The sequence below is a fragment of the Peromyscus leucopus genome, chromosome 16_21 (genome assembly GCF_004664715.2).
Source record: "Peromyscus leucopus breed LL Stock chromosome 16_21, UCI_PerLeu_2.1, whole genome shotgun sequence".
Lineage (NCBI taxonomy): Eukaryota > Metazoa > Chordata > Mammalia > Rodentia > Cricetidae > Peromyscus > Peromyscus leucopus.
Genome location: NC_051084.1, coordinates 11,377,295 through 11,390,498, shown reverse-complemented (window position 1 = coordinate 11,390,498; position 13,204 = coordinate 11,377,295). Strand labels below are relative to the sequence as shown.

The window sequence follows — 13,204 nt, the reverse complement described above, 5'->3', positions numbered from 1 at the left end:
TCTCTTTTGTTTTAGGTGGAGTTTTGATAATTTAAACTTTTTTCTCTTTTCTTCTTTTCACTTTATGCCTGTTTGTAACAATCCCAAACAAAACACAGGCTGTTAAGAATGGCACTCTGGCCGGGCGTTGGTGGCACACGCCTTTAATCCCAGCACTCGGAAGGCAGAGGCAGGCAGATCTCTGTGAGTCGAGGCCAGGCTAGTCTCCAAAGCAAGTACCAGGAAAGGCGCAAAGCTACACAGAGAAAAAACCCTGTCTCGGACAAAAAAAAAAAAGGCACTCTGATTATGAGCTAGGTGTATGGGTCACAGCATTAAATAGTTTCCTCAGGACAGTAGGGTCTGAATTTGGTCCTGGCTTTCCACTGTCTCTGGACCTTTCGGGGAGCACTTGTTTCTGGCCTCAGCTTCTCTGTCTGTAAGGAGCATCCGGTGTGATTCCATTCAGGTGCTGCTCTGCACTGCAAGGCTAGCTGACCCTTGACCCCCTTGGGGTGTCTGCCGGAAAGGCAGCTGGTGCTCGGGGTGTGGACTCTGGACTCCATTTCTGATGTTTCATCTTTCTGTCAGGTCCTACTTTGTCCAGTCTGAACCAGCATAAGTCGGGCATCTTCTGGTTAACAGAGTCAGGCTAGCTGTTCCTGGAACAGATGGGTGTGCACCTGGGCTCCCAGGAAGATGTGTCCACCAGTCTTAACAAAATTACTGTTTTAACCTGGAGAGATGGTACAGATAATCTTCTTTAATCTTCTCTAACCCCACTGATAAAAGCCAGGCTGCATCTCCTCCAGACCAGTCCCCACATCCCCATACTCCCCCCTCACCCCTGAGAGACCCTCTCCACTGTTGATGTTTGGGGCTAGATAATTCTTGGTTGTGGCAGAGGGGGTTGTCTTGTGCCATGAGGATGTACAGCAATATTCCTAGACACTCTACCTGCCAGCCAGTAGCAGCCCTACTCAGAAGATCTCTAGGCATTGCTAAATGGACCCCTGAGAAGAAGGGTTCAAGTCAACCCAGTTAGGTGCCACTGTTCCAATGCAAATGCCAGTTCATCTGTTGCGTTCACCCCTACTTAGCAAAACTGCCAATCCTAACATGCTCTCAGCAGCAGGCTTAGGAAGTGCCCACCCGCCTGCCTCCTTTGCAGCAGGTGAGGGACAGCTCTGAGACACCCTGCCCTTCCTACCCTCCAGGGAGACAACCAGGCCCCATTTCCTGGGATTGGCCCCTGGCGATTGCTCCTTCTCCTTGTCACTTGGCTGCAGATGGCCTTTGCCTAGTGTTAGAGCTGCTGCACCTAGTTCTCTGCTCCAGCTGCTCTTTTCTTTTCTAACGGTGGAGGTGAGTGCGTGAGCACACATGCAGCCTGGCGTGTGTGCAGTCCCCCTGGGCCCTGGGCCCCGAGGAGACCCAAGTGGAACATTACCAGCCTTAACCCAGTTTTGACGTCTTTCAAGCCATGTGGAAGTTTGTGTTAGCTGAACTTTTTATGCCATTTCATTTCAAGAGTAGTTTGGCTCACAGCAGATAAAAATGGTGTTTCAGTGAACCCCTTGCTGTTAGGATATGCATTCTCATTTTCTTTTTGGTTTTTTTTTTTTAGACAGTGGCTCTCTATTTGTAGCTTTGGCTGTCCTGAAACTCACAGAGATCTGCCTGCCTCTGCCTCTCAAATGCTGGGAATAAAGGTGTGCGCCACCCCGCCTGGCTCAGGGCAGTTTAGATGCTGGCTGGGAAACCCTAAAGCAGAGCTCCATGAGGATTCTCTTCTAGCAGATGCATGCTCTCCAAATACATTGAATTTATGTAAGATCTGAACTAGTTCCCTCAAACTAGTTTACAAAAGCTCAGTGTGATGGCATGCCCCAGTAAACCAGCAGCCTCCATAGCAAGACCCTGACCCTCAAAATGAAATTTACACCTAGCTTCAGGTTTTGTCTTTTGTTAACTTAGTAAGTTTTGGCTACAGGGTGTTGACTGCATCTTAAACAGAATAACTAAGAGGTGTAAAGTTTGTTGGCCTCTAAGTGAGGCTGGGCTGCTGGCTGTTGTCATGTGCTAGTTGTTTCCAGTGCACCTCTTAACTCTTCAAGAGCTCTGCTCTTTGCTGATGTGCTGCCCTTTGGTTTGTCTGACTGGAGGAGGCAGTGCCTTTGGAAGGCAGCAGTGCTTTCGAGGGAGAAGCTTGTTCTAAAACAGAGTCCTCAGCACTCCCTAAGAGAAAAACAGAGGCAGCTGCGTCTAAGAGATACCAAAGGAAGTACCTGGAAATGCACCAGTTCTCCTGAAGTCTTACTTCTGCACTCTCCATTTCAGATACGGTTTTGGAGAGGCAGGGAAGCCTAAATTTGGCATTGAACCCAATGCTGAACTGATGTATGAAGTTACCCTTAAGAGCTTTGAAAAGGTGAGAAAATCGAACTTCTCAAAAATTGTGGTGAATTTCTTCTCATACCCTTCCCGTAGCTATTAGGTTTTAGCTAAGTGGTGTTTATTTCTCTGCTTGCTTCTCTTTACCCATGATGCCTGCCCACCCCTCCCACTTCTGCTTAGAGCATGGGAAGCTGACAGAACACAGAGGAGCTGGTGGTGTTACTGTGTGTCAGCCTTTTTGTTCGGCTGCATCTTTTTTTTTTTTTTTTTTTAAACTTTTGGGTAGAATCCAAGACTTGTTCCCTTATTTGTTCCTAGACTTGTTCTTTTTGTACTTTTTTTTTTTTTCCTGGGTTGAGGACAAAAAAGTTCACGTACTGCCAAGCACCTCCTTAGGGGAGTTGGGGTGCAGCTTTTCAGTGCTGAACGGATTGTACGCTTCACAGGAGTCATGAAGAGGTCTCCGCTGGGGCTCCAGGTTATGATCCCAAGGTCTCAGCGTTGGGGCCAGTGGGCTACGAATAGGGGCAAGAACTAAACCTGCTACCCAGCTGTGTTCATACTGTCCAAGAAGAGTGGGGGGAATCTGCCATGGCCTCCTTGGACTCCCTTCCAATCCAGGGCTACCTCTGTAGCTTCCAGCTGCCTTTAGTGGGCAGACACACTGCACCCCCATAATCTCAGTTGGCTGTCGTCCTCAGCTGTGTCTCCAAGTGGCCGACACCCACCCTTCCTGGAGCTTCGCAGGGACTGCCCTTTTATTAACTTTTTATTCCCATGCTGCCACAACCCCCATGTTCTGTACACCAGGTTGTCACTAGAAATGTGACCTTCCATATTATACCAGACTCCAAAAGGAGATTGTCACCTTGGTAGCCTGTGAGTTTGGGGGGAAAAAGTAGGATTCTCCCACAGCAGCGCTGTGTCCCTAACATATATGTTCTTGTCATACTGTTGCTCTTTTGGGGGAAGTGACCTCTTGAAGACCTCCAAGCTCAGTGCTGATCCCTTCATGGGCTTTGATTGCTGAGAGGAGATGAGACTCTTTAGCACATGATTATCAAGGCCTTTAGCTTTCCTGTCTCTTTTTGTAGAGGACCCGCCCCTCCCTCCCATGCTCTCTGAAGAACATTCTTGCTGTCCCCCTGCACAAATGTGTCTGTGCACACCGCTGGTGGACTCAGTGTGGAGGCCTGGGATGGTTTTGGAATCCGCCTGGTTCAATCCCATGCCTTATAGAAAGGCAATGGGAGTCAGAAGCTAGACGTGGTGATGCACACTTATAATCCCAGTTCTCTAACGGCTAAAGCAGGAGGGTTACCTGTCTCAGGCCACCCTGAGTTACATGACTCTGTCACCACCCACACACCATCCACACCACCCCATGCAAAAACTAAAATAAGAAGAGAGAGCCGGGCAGATAGATGGCTCACTGAGTAACCATGAGGACCTGTGTTGGGATCTCCGTCATCCATGTGAAAAGACAGGAGGATCTCTGGGACATGCTGGCCAGCCAGCTTAGCCAAACAGTTTGCTCCAGGTTTAGTGAGAGACCTGTCTCAGAAATAAAGTGAAGATCTGACAGGATGGCTGCATGGGTAAAAGCATTAGCCACAAAACCCGGCAACCTGAGTTCCTTTCTAGAACCCACACCAGGGGAACTGACTCCACAGGGCAGTCCTCTGCCCTCTGATCTCCGACTGTGTGCACACGCTCACACACACACACACACACACACACACACACACACACACCGGTAATAATAATAAGATCAATAGTTTTAGAAAAAAGACAAAGGAAAAATATGTTGAAAAAAATAAATTAAAATAGTTATTTATTTTATTTTTTTTAAAGTAAGTGGGGAGTGATAGAGAAAGACACCTAACATTGACCTGTGGTCTTCACACAGGTACACACACACACACACACACACACACACACACACACACACACAATATTTGTTGTTTTTGTTTTTCATGACAGGGTTTCTCTGTGGGCCCCTGACTGTCCTGGAACTCACTCTGTAGACCAGGCCAACCTTGAACTCAGAGAATCTACCTGCTTCTGCCTCCTGAGTGCTGGATTAAAGGTGTGCACCACAACCACCCATCTCCACTTGAAAGAATGTTTCTTCTTGTTTTTTTAATATTTAAGATTTTTTTTTTATTTTATGTGTATTGGTGTCTGTACTGCCTATGTGTCTGTGAGAGGGTGTCAGATCCCCAGGAACTGAGGTTACAGACAGTTGTGAACTGCCATGTGAGTGCTGGGAATTGAACCCACGTCCTCTGAAAGCAGCCAGTGCTCTGAACTGCTGAGCCATCTCTCCAGCCCTCCACTTAAACTTTCTAATTCATATGTACTAAATAGAACCAACCATGCCTATTACTTTTTCCTAAAAGACCCCAATTATTCTACTGGGTTCTGTGTTCTTAAATCCAGCTATTTATATGGATTTCTTTTTCTTTTTTTTTTTAATTTATTTATTTATTATGTATACAGTGTTCTGCTTGCATAACTTCAATATCCCTTCAGGCCAGAAGAGGGCGCCAGATCTCATTACAGATGGTTGTGAGCCACCATGTGGTTGTTGGGAATTGAACTCAGGACCTCTGGAAGAGCAGTCAGTGCTCTTAACCTCTGAGCCATCTCTCCAGCCCTCCCCCTCTTTTTTTTTTAAGTGCTGGAGACTAAACCCATGGCCTCAAGCATGCAGGCACTGTCTCCCTGAGCGATAGCCTAGACCTGTGTGTACTGTCGTGGAGAGTAGGGTACACATAATACAAACCATACTCCTTGGCCAGATGATGGTGAAGTCATTCATGTACAGCTCTGCAGTCATGTTTCCGCATGAGCTCCGTCTGAAAATCCCCCAAGTAAAGGCAGGCATTGGGATGCACAGCAGTAATCCCAGCACTTGGAAGGTGCTGGCAGGAGGGTCAGAAGTTCAAGGTCATCCTTGTCTACATGGTAAGGTGGAGGCCAGCCTAAGACACACACAATACTCTCTGGGGGGAAAGGGAAAGAAATTCCCTAAGTACACACCTGCAAACCGATACTGTTCGAGTCCATAAAACATCTGGTTGTGTGAATGATGAGACAGCTGCCTGACTTGGAATTTTAGAAATTCTCTGTGCATACACAGCTTGGCCTGGACCGTAAGTAATAATCCGACTTTAGAGCTGGAGAACAAGCTTGACAGAGACGCCCAAGTCCCAGCAGCAGTGTGGTGAGGAGGCCCTCGGGAGGCCTTGCCTTGGCCTTCTGAAGTGCAGTCCTCCGAGTGCTCGGCATTGGTGTTCCTGGAGGCCCTGCCTGTTCCCCTTGGACAGCACGGCTCAGACCTCAGCTTGGGAGCCACGGTACATGTTGGTAACGTGGTGCCGAGAGCACTGGCCTGGCAGTGACGGCAGCGGCACACAGCTCTGCCTGCCGGTGTCTTGAGTTTGGAGGTCTTCTAGAAGTAGCTGCTGTTTGTTCTCTAGGCATCAGCTGCTGTGGGTCCTGCTCGTCTAACTGATGCCACAAATCTATACACAGGCCAAAGAATCCTGGGAGATGGACACCAAAGAAAAACTGGAGCAGGCTGCCATTGTCAAAGAGAAGGGGACTGTGTACTTCAAGGTGAGCGAGCCCCTGTAAATCCTTCCGTGTGAAGCTGTTCATTCAGGTGTCCACGAACCATGCTGGTACTCCCTGCTCTGCATTCTGTCTGCACCTTTTCCATTTTCACAGGCTTGCTGTTCCCAGTGTGAGGACTAGTGAGAAAAAATAATGCAGTTCCCTCTTCTGTACGCTGTGAGCAGATGGTAACCTTCCCTCAGAGCAGACCACACCTGGCCAGCTCACCGGCATCCGCACCACCTCATCACCAGGCCTAGCTCGGCCCTGGTGGGTCCATAGTCAGCGTGCAGGAAGTGTGGAGAGAGGGATGAGAGTGGACCTTACAGGTCAGAGTTCACAGGAGTGGGCTCGTGCTCCTTCCCGCTCCCCACAGGTCACTAGACACATGGCGGGAAAGAGCAAGCGGGGTCTTCAGATCACGTGGAGTGATCCCCCACATTCCTGCCTTGTTTTCATGTCGGTTTTGGTGTGTTGTGTTCAAGACAGGGCTTCTCTGTGCAGCTCTGGCTGTCCTGGAACTAGCTCTGTTGAGCAAGGGCTAGCCTTGAAGTCATGGAGATCCACCTGCCTCTGCCTCCGAGGTGCTAGGAATTCAAGGCGTGTGCCACCACTGCCCTCCCAAGGACCTGATAGAACCTGATAGGAAGAGAGCACTGAGCCTTGCAGGGCCGCAGTGATGCCACTTACAGCTGCCCAAGGGACCGCTGCTTCCCCAGAGCCCTTTCCATGGGCCTGGGAGCCAGCGCGTTAGCCCATAGATCCCAGTCCCCGGTGCAAGAAAGGAGTTTTCAGGGGGCCGTGCAGACTGGTTACCAGCCCACTCCCAAATGCACGTCTCTGCACAGCACGTAAGGACCTAGTGACGAGAATCCAGAAATGGCCGTGCCCTGCTGACTTGGGTGACACTGTTGGGAACAACTGACTCAGTTCCCTGCCCTGTAGGAAGGAGACTGAAGCCAGAGGCCAGCGGTGGTGGCGCACACCTTTAATCCCCGTGCTCAGATGCAGAGGCAAATGGGTCTCTGTGAGTTCAAGGCCAGGTTTACATAGCAAATTCCAGCCAGCCAGGGCTACATAGTGAGGCCCTGTATCAAAAAAGAAAGTATGGGAGCGCACCCAAGTGTTTTTCAGTTTTCTCTCTTGTAACTACAGTCTTAAAAAAAAAATCATTGAGCCGGGCGGTGGTGGCGCACGCCTTTAATCCCAGCACTCGGGAGGCAGAGGCAGGCGGATCGCTGTGAGTTCGAGGCCAGCCTGGGCTACCAAGTGAGCTCCAGGAAAGGCACAAAGCTACACAGAGAAACCCTGTCTCAAAAAAAACCAAAAAAAAAAAAAAATCATTGTTTTTATTTTACTTGTTTGTTTTCCTAACACTATAAAGCAGAGGCCTTAGTCTTGTCTTCATGAGCTTTGTGAACTGTGCTGCTGCAGCTACAGCCTTATCTGTGGGTGGGGACCGGGTGGGACAGCTGAAGAACTGTGAGGACATGGTCACCCCGGAAGAACACTGGCAGAGGCGTCTAGACCACTGGGCTTTCTGTTTGGGATGGGAGGCTCATGCGTTTTCCACTGTGGGCTGGGACCTATGATTGGGTCATAGGATAGGCTTACTCAGTGTGCTCTGTATATAGTGGAGGTGAGTTGTGTTTATTGTAAGTGATACTGGCTCATCATTTGAAATCACGGTTTCACTGTGGGTGAAATCCAGAGATTTTAATAATAGACGTGCATTTGTTTATTCTTAACAAAGTTGCTAAAATGATGTGTGAATCCTCAGAAGGTGTACAGATAGGAGCTCTGAATTGGGAATCTGGAAAATTAGGCGTTTGTTTTTCATGTGTTGCTTGGGACGATACAGTGATGATACATACATTTCAACATGTTTTGAATCTTCCTAAAATTACCAATCTGGGAAAAAATCTGGATTGTCAGTCACACATATGGAACATATTATTTTTAACATGTGATTTGACAGACAAGATCTTTCAAAACATTAGTCTGTTGGGGAGAAATTAATGAAAGGTTCAAAACCACTGACCTAAGACTTCTTGCGGAATGTCTCGGTGAAGATCCCAGTGGTGATGTGGCTGGAGCTGCAGATCTCACAAGGCCGCCCTCCCGTCCCTGTTACGCTGCTCTGCTGCCCTCACCAGCTCCCTCTTCCCAGGTGTCTGACTTGACGTGTGCCACACAGGGTGCAGATGTGTGGGTGACTGTAGACATGGGTGCGCTGCGGGTTTGTCTTTCAAAACATCCGCAGTCTTCTTGACCGGCCAGTTTGGTTTACAGCTGTGGGCAAAGCAGGACTGAATTGTGCTGTTTAGACTGATGTTGAAACTTCCTTTCGACCTCGGAACACTCATGAGAAGAGAAGCCGGAAATGACTTTCCTCATCTAGTTCTGAAAGTCATTGTTAAGTCCAGGTAGCAGCGTCATCACTAGCCAGCTTAAAAGAGCCGGCCTGTGAAGCTGGGGCTCACTGCTGTGTGCGGGCATCTTGCGCCCCCTAGTGCTCCTTGGAGAGGAAGTGTGTCTGCAGCTGGCCTGCGGTCAGGCCAGGGTATTGTGGAGAGAGCTCTGTAGTGTGATGTGCTCACTGCTTTGAGTGCCGTCAGTCCTAGGCCGGTCTCAGCGTGATCAGTGGGTAAACGTTGGCTTTGATGTCCTGCAAGGTCTGGCTGTCCTCCTGCCATCAGACAGGAAGTGTCGGTACTCAGGCTGGCACTTGCCTGCTGCAGAGAAGAGCCCTGGCCTGTGTGCCAGCTTTACTGTGTGGTTCCCAGCTGCCACTCCACTCACGGAATTACCTTATTATAGCAGTGAGCAGTCCTCTCCACCCCACAGTTTTTGGTTAGAGCCCATGCTGTACGCATCATTCCGTAGTTGACTATATTAGTCAGCAGGGCGGGGGTGTGATTCTGGTTACTCTGGAACAGCAGTTCTCAACCGGTTGCTTGACCCCTAAAGGGTCACAGCATTAGGAAGGTTGTGAACCCACTGCTCTGGAAACTGAAGCAGGAAGACCACAAGTTTGAGGCTAGCCTTGACAACTTAGCAAGGCCCTGTCTGTCTGTCTGTCTGTCTGTCTGAATAAAAATGAAGGCTTGGAGATATAACGGGTTTGGTGTTTGCTTAGTGTGCATGAGGCCTTGGGTTCAGTCTGTAGTCCTGCAGAGAAGGGTCGGGAGGACAGGTCAGCGTAGACTAGTTCTCTCACATGGAGTTCTGATGTTCAAGCTTTTTCTACTGTATGCTGCCAGCCAGCCAGGTGTGTGCCCACTGCCTGTGGGTCAACACTGTCCTCCGGCCCACTGCCTATTCTTATAAGTAAAATGACGCCAGGACACAGCCACACCGCTGCACAGCCACCAGGACACAGCCACGCCGCTGCACAGCCACACCGCTGCACAGCCACACCGCTGCACAGCCACACCGCTGCACAGCCACCAGGACACAGCCACACCGCTGCACAGCCACACCGATACTTAGCAACACTGCTGCAGTTTTGCCTGTTCTGCCTGGTGCTGCTTTCACACTATTGAGAGCCAGGGCTTGCACAATCTGCTTTAGATGCCCAGGCTCCCTGTCTGGGGACTACGTTACCATACTGCAGTATTTACTATGCAGTGCTGGATGCTGGGGGAAAGAGAAAAGTCACTTCCCTCCCATAAGCTGTACAGCTCACCATCCTTTTGAAGAACGTTAAATGCTGGCTTCAAACAGTGTAATCACCTGCTGCCAGGCTAAAAGAATGCCAAAAACCAACACTGTAGTGTCAGCCTGTTACAGGGAACCCCACAGGCTGGCAGGGCTCCCTCGGGACTAGGAAGGGAGGCAGGAGAGCTGAGGCCTGAAGATTCGAGGGCACAGAGCAAGGTTGGCGTGCAGGCCTATTCCTTTTGAAGACTCGGCTGAGGCAGGCCATGCTCACACTTCATTGTGTCCTTCCTAGAGCATAATACAAGTCATAACTGGCTTTTTTCTCTTAGGGAGGCAAGTACATGCAGGCTGTGATTCAGTACGGGAAGATAGTGTCCTGGCTGGAGATGGAGTACGGCCTGTCCGAGAAGGAGTCAAAAACCTCTGAATCGTTCCTGCTTGCAGCCTTCCTCAACCTGGCCATGTGCTACCTGAAGCTCAGAGAGTACAACAAAGCCGTGGAGTGCTGCGACAAGGTGGGTACACCACCACCCCCACACACACACCCTCTCCCCCGCGCGCCCGCCGCCCTCCCCCCACACGTCACCCTCCCCACACACGTCACCCTCCCCCCACACGTCACCCTCCCCCCACACGTCACCCTCCCCACACACGTCACCCTCCCCACACACGCCGCCCTCTCTCCACGCGGCCCCTCCCTCTCTCAGGCCGTTTCTTCTGCTCAGTATGAGCCGGACACTCAGAAGGATCGGCTAGATGTGGATCATTTTATCAGATATTTTACATCAGTGTTTCATAGAATTGACAACAGTTTCCACCTGTGGCCTTCCTTATCCTGGTTTTGAGTTTCATAGTAGAGAAAGAACTCCATGTTCCACTTTTTGTTTTGTTTGCTATTGCTAGGGATTGTGCCTTGTACATGCTAGGCAAGTACTTTACCACGGAGCCACGACCCCAGCCTCTGGCTTCTTCTTTTTTTTTTTTTTTTTTTTTTTTTTTTTTTTTTTTTGATTAAGAGTTTCTCTGTGTAGCTTTGTGCCTTTCCTGGAACTCACTTTGTAGCCCATGCTGGCCTCGAACTCACAGAGATCCACCTGCCTCTGCCTCCTGAGTACTGGGATTAAAGGCGTGCGCTGCCACCACCGCCCCGGCTGGTGTGGGCTTTTAAAGCCTCAACATCCACCTCCAGTGACATACTTACTCCAAAAAGGCCACACCTCCTTCTAATCCTTTTAAACGGTTCCGCTCCCTGATGACTAAGCATTTAACTACATGAACCTGTGGTGGCCATTCTTACTCAAACACCACAGTGCCAAATGCTGTGATCCCAGGATTGGGGAGGCAAAGGAAAGATTGAGAGTTCGAGGCTGTCTCAGAAACCAGAGCTGTCACGATAGCTCAGCTGGTCAAGGCACTTGCTACCAGCCTGGACAGGAGTTTGATTCCTGGGGCCCATGTGGTGGAAAAGAGAACAGCTTTGTCATGTCCTCTGACTTCTCATTCATATGATTATACACATACACAAAAGAACAAAGTAAATATAATAAAAAATAGTTTTTAAAAACAACAGAATAAGGTGGGCGGTGGTGCACGCCTTCAATGCCAGCACTCAGGAGGCAGAGGCAGGAGGATCTCTGTGAGTTCAAGGCCAGCCTAGACAACAGAGTGAGTTCCAGGACCCAGGACTGTTACACAGAGAAATCCTGTCTCAAAAAACAGGCATGAGATTACAGAAAGATGTGTTTTTTATGTTTTTTATATGTTTTATATGTGTTTTGTTTTGTTTTTTTGTTGTTTTTTTTTTTTTTTTTGGTTTTTCGAGACAGGGTTTCTCTATGTTGCTTTGCGCCTTTCCTGGAACTCACTCGGTAGCCCAGGCTGGCCTCGAACTCACAGAGATCCGCCTGCCTCTGCCTCCCAAGTGCTGGGATTAAAGGCGTGCGCCACCACCGCCCGGCTTTATATGTGTTTTATAAGACTTCAGCTTTATAGATTCATGTTTTTCTGTCACATCAGACTAAATTTTTGCCTGAGAAAAGGACATTATTGTTAATTATACTTTTTAAATTTTTTGCTGCTGCTGCTTTTTTGTTTGTTTGTTTGGGTTTTTTGTTCGTTTTGGTTTTTTTGAGACAGGGTTTCTTTGTGTAGCCATGGCTGTCCTGGAACTTGCTCTGTAGCCGAGGCTGGCCTCAAACTTACAGAGATCCGCCTGCCTCTACCTCCCCAGTGCTGGGATTAAAGGTGTGTGACACCACCGTCTGGCAATTTTGTGCTTTTTTTTTTTTTAAATACAGAGATGTTACAAAGCTACTCGGAATTCAAGCATTCAAGAAAGTCCAGCCATAAAATTCCCATCAACTTTCTCTCCAAAGGCATGTTTTAGAGATCCAGTTTCTTTTTTAATATTTGTATGTGTGTGGGAATGTGCATTTGTGCATGCAGGCGCTCCCAGGGGCCAGAGAAAGGCACATCTTTTCCCTTGGAGCTTAGGTAAGGTGCTCGCGAGCTACCCCATGTGGATGCTGGGACCTGAATCAGATCTTCTGCAGGAGCCATGCTCTTAGCCACTGAATGATTTATCCAGCTCCCCTCTCCCCCCAAACATTATTCGGTGAGAATGGGTGTGGGTGGGTGTGTGCAAGCCATGATTCACATATGGACAACCCTCAGGAGTCGGTTCTTCCACCATCTGGTTTCTGAGGATCAAACTCCGTTTGTCAGGCTTATCAGCAAGTGTCTTTACCCACTCAGCCATCTCACTCCCCTCCCAGTCATCGTTCTCTACATATTTCCTCTCTGTTTTCAAATAGAGAATAGCATCTGTGTTTAATTTATTTTTTTCAGACAAGGTCTCATATCCCATTCTGACCTCAAATTTGCTGTGTAGCTACGAATAAACTTGAACTTGTGGTCCTCCTGCCTCCACCTCCTGAGTGTTGAGATTACAGTCACACACCAAACACCGGTGGTGGTAGTGGTGGTGGTGGGTTTGGTTTTTTGTTTGTTTGTTTAAGCTAGGGATAAAATTCAGGGTTTGTATGTACTGGGCAAGCCGAGCTACAGCCCCAGCCTGTGCATACATATTTAAATTAAAATACACAGATGTAGGGCTGGAAAGACAGCTCAGTATTTATAAGAGCACTTGCTGTGCGAGCCTGGGGCACGAAAGCTGCATCTCAGCACCACATGGTAGGCCTAGCCTCGCCCACCTAGGAGAGGGAGGATCATGAAGGTTGTTGGCTGCCAGCCTCCCTGAAAATTGTGAGCTCCGGGTTCAAGGAGAGACCCTGCCTCAAAAGGAGTAAGGCAAAGAATAATAGAGGAAGGGGTGTGTGTGTGTGTGTGTGTGTGTGTGTGTGTACAGATGCATGCACACCCATACACTTATACATAATATATGACACACAAAAAAGAAAAATAACTTGAAAGCTGATTAGAGAAAGATTTGGACATAATTATGTGAAACCAGAACTTCCTTCCCCGTCCGATGAGTGCACGCACGCACGGCTCTCCCTCATGGTGTTTAGGAGTGAGACTCGTC

The 13,204-nt window shown here is 48.8% G+C and overlaps 1 protein-coding gene across 3 annotated transcripts in view; it reads left to right on the top strand.

The window, feature by feature from the left end:
- Positions 1–13,204, top strand: part of Fkbp5 (FKBP prolyl isomerase 5) — an 88,892-nt gene that overhangs the window by 71,573 nt on the left and 4,115 nt on the right. For all 3 annotated transcript variants that reach the window (XM_028888360.2, XM_028888361.2, XM_037200112.1), the window contains exons 7-9: positions 2,320–2,410; positions 5,917–6,000; positions 9,990–10,175. In XM_028888360.2, the coding sequence (XP_028744193.1) occupies positions 2,320–2,410; positions 5,917–6,000; positions 9,990–10,175 (361 nt within the window). The remainder of the gene's footprint in view (positions 1–2,319; positions 2,411–5,916; positions 6,001–9,989; positions 10,176–13,204) is intronic.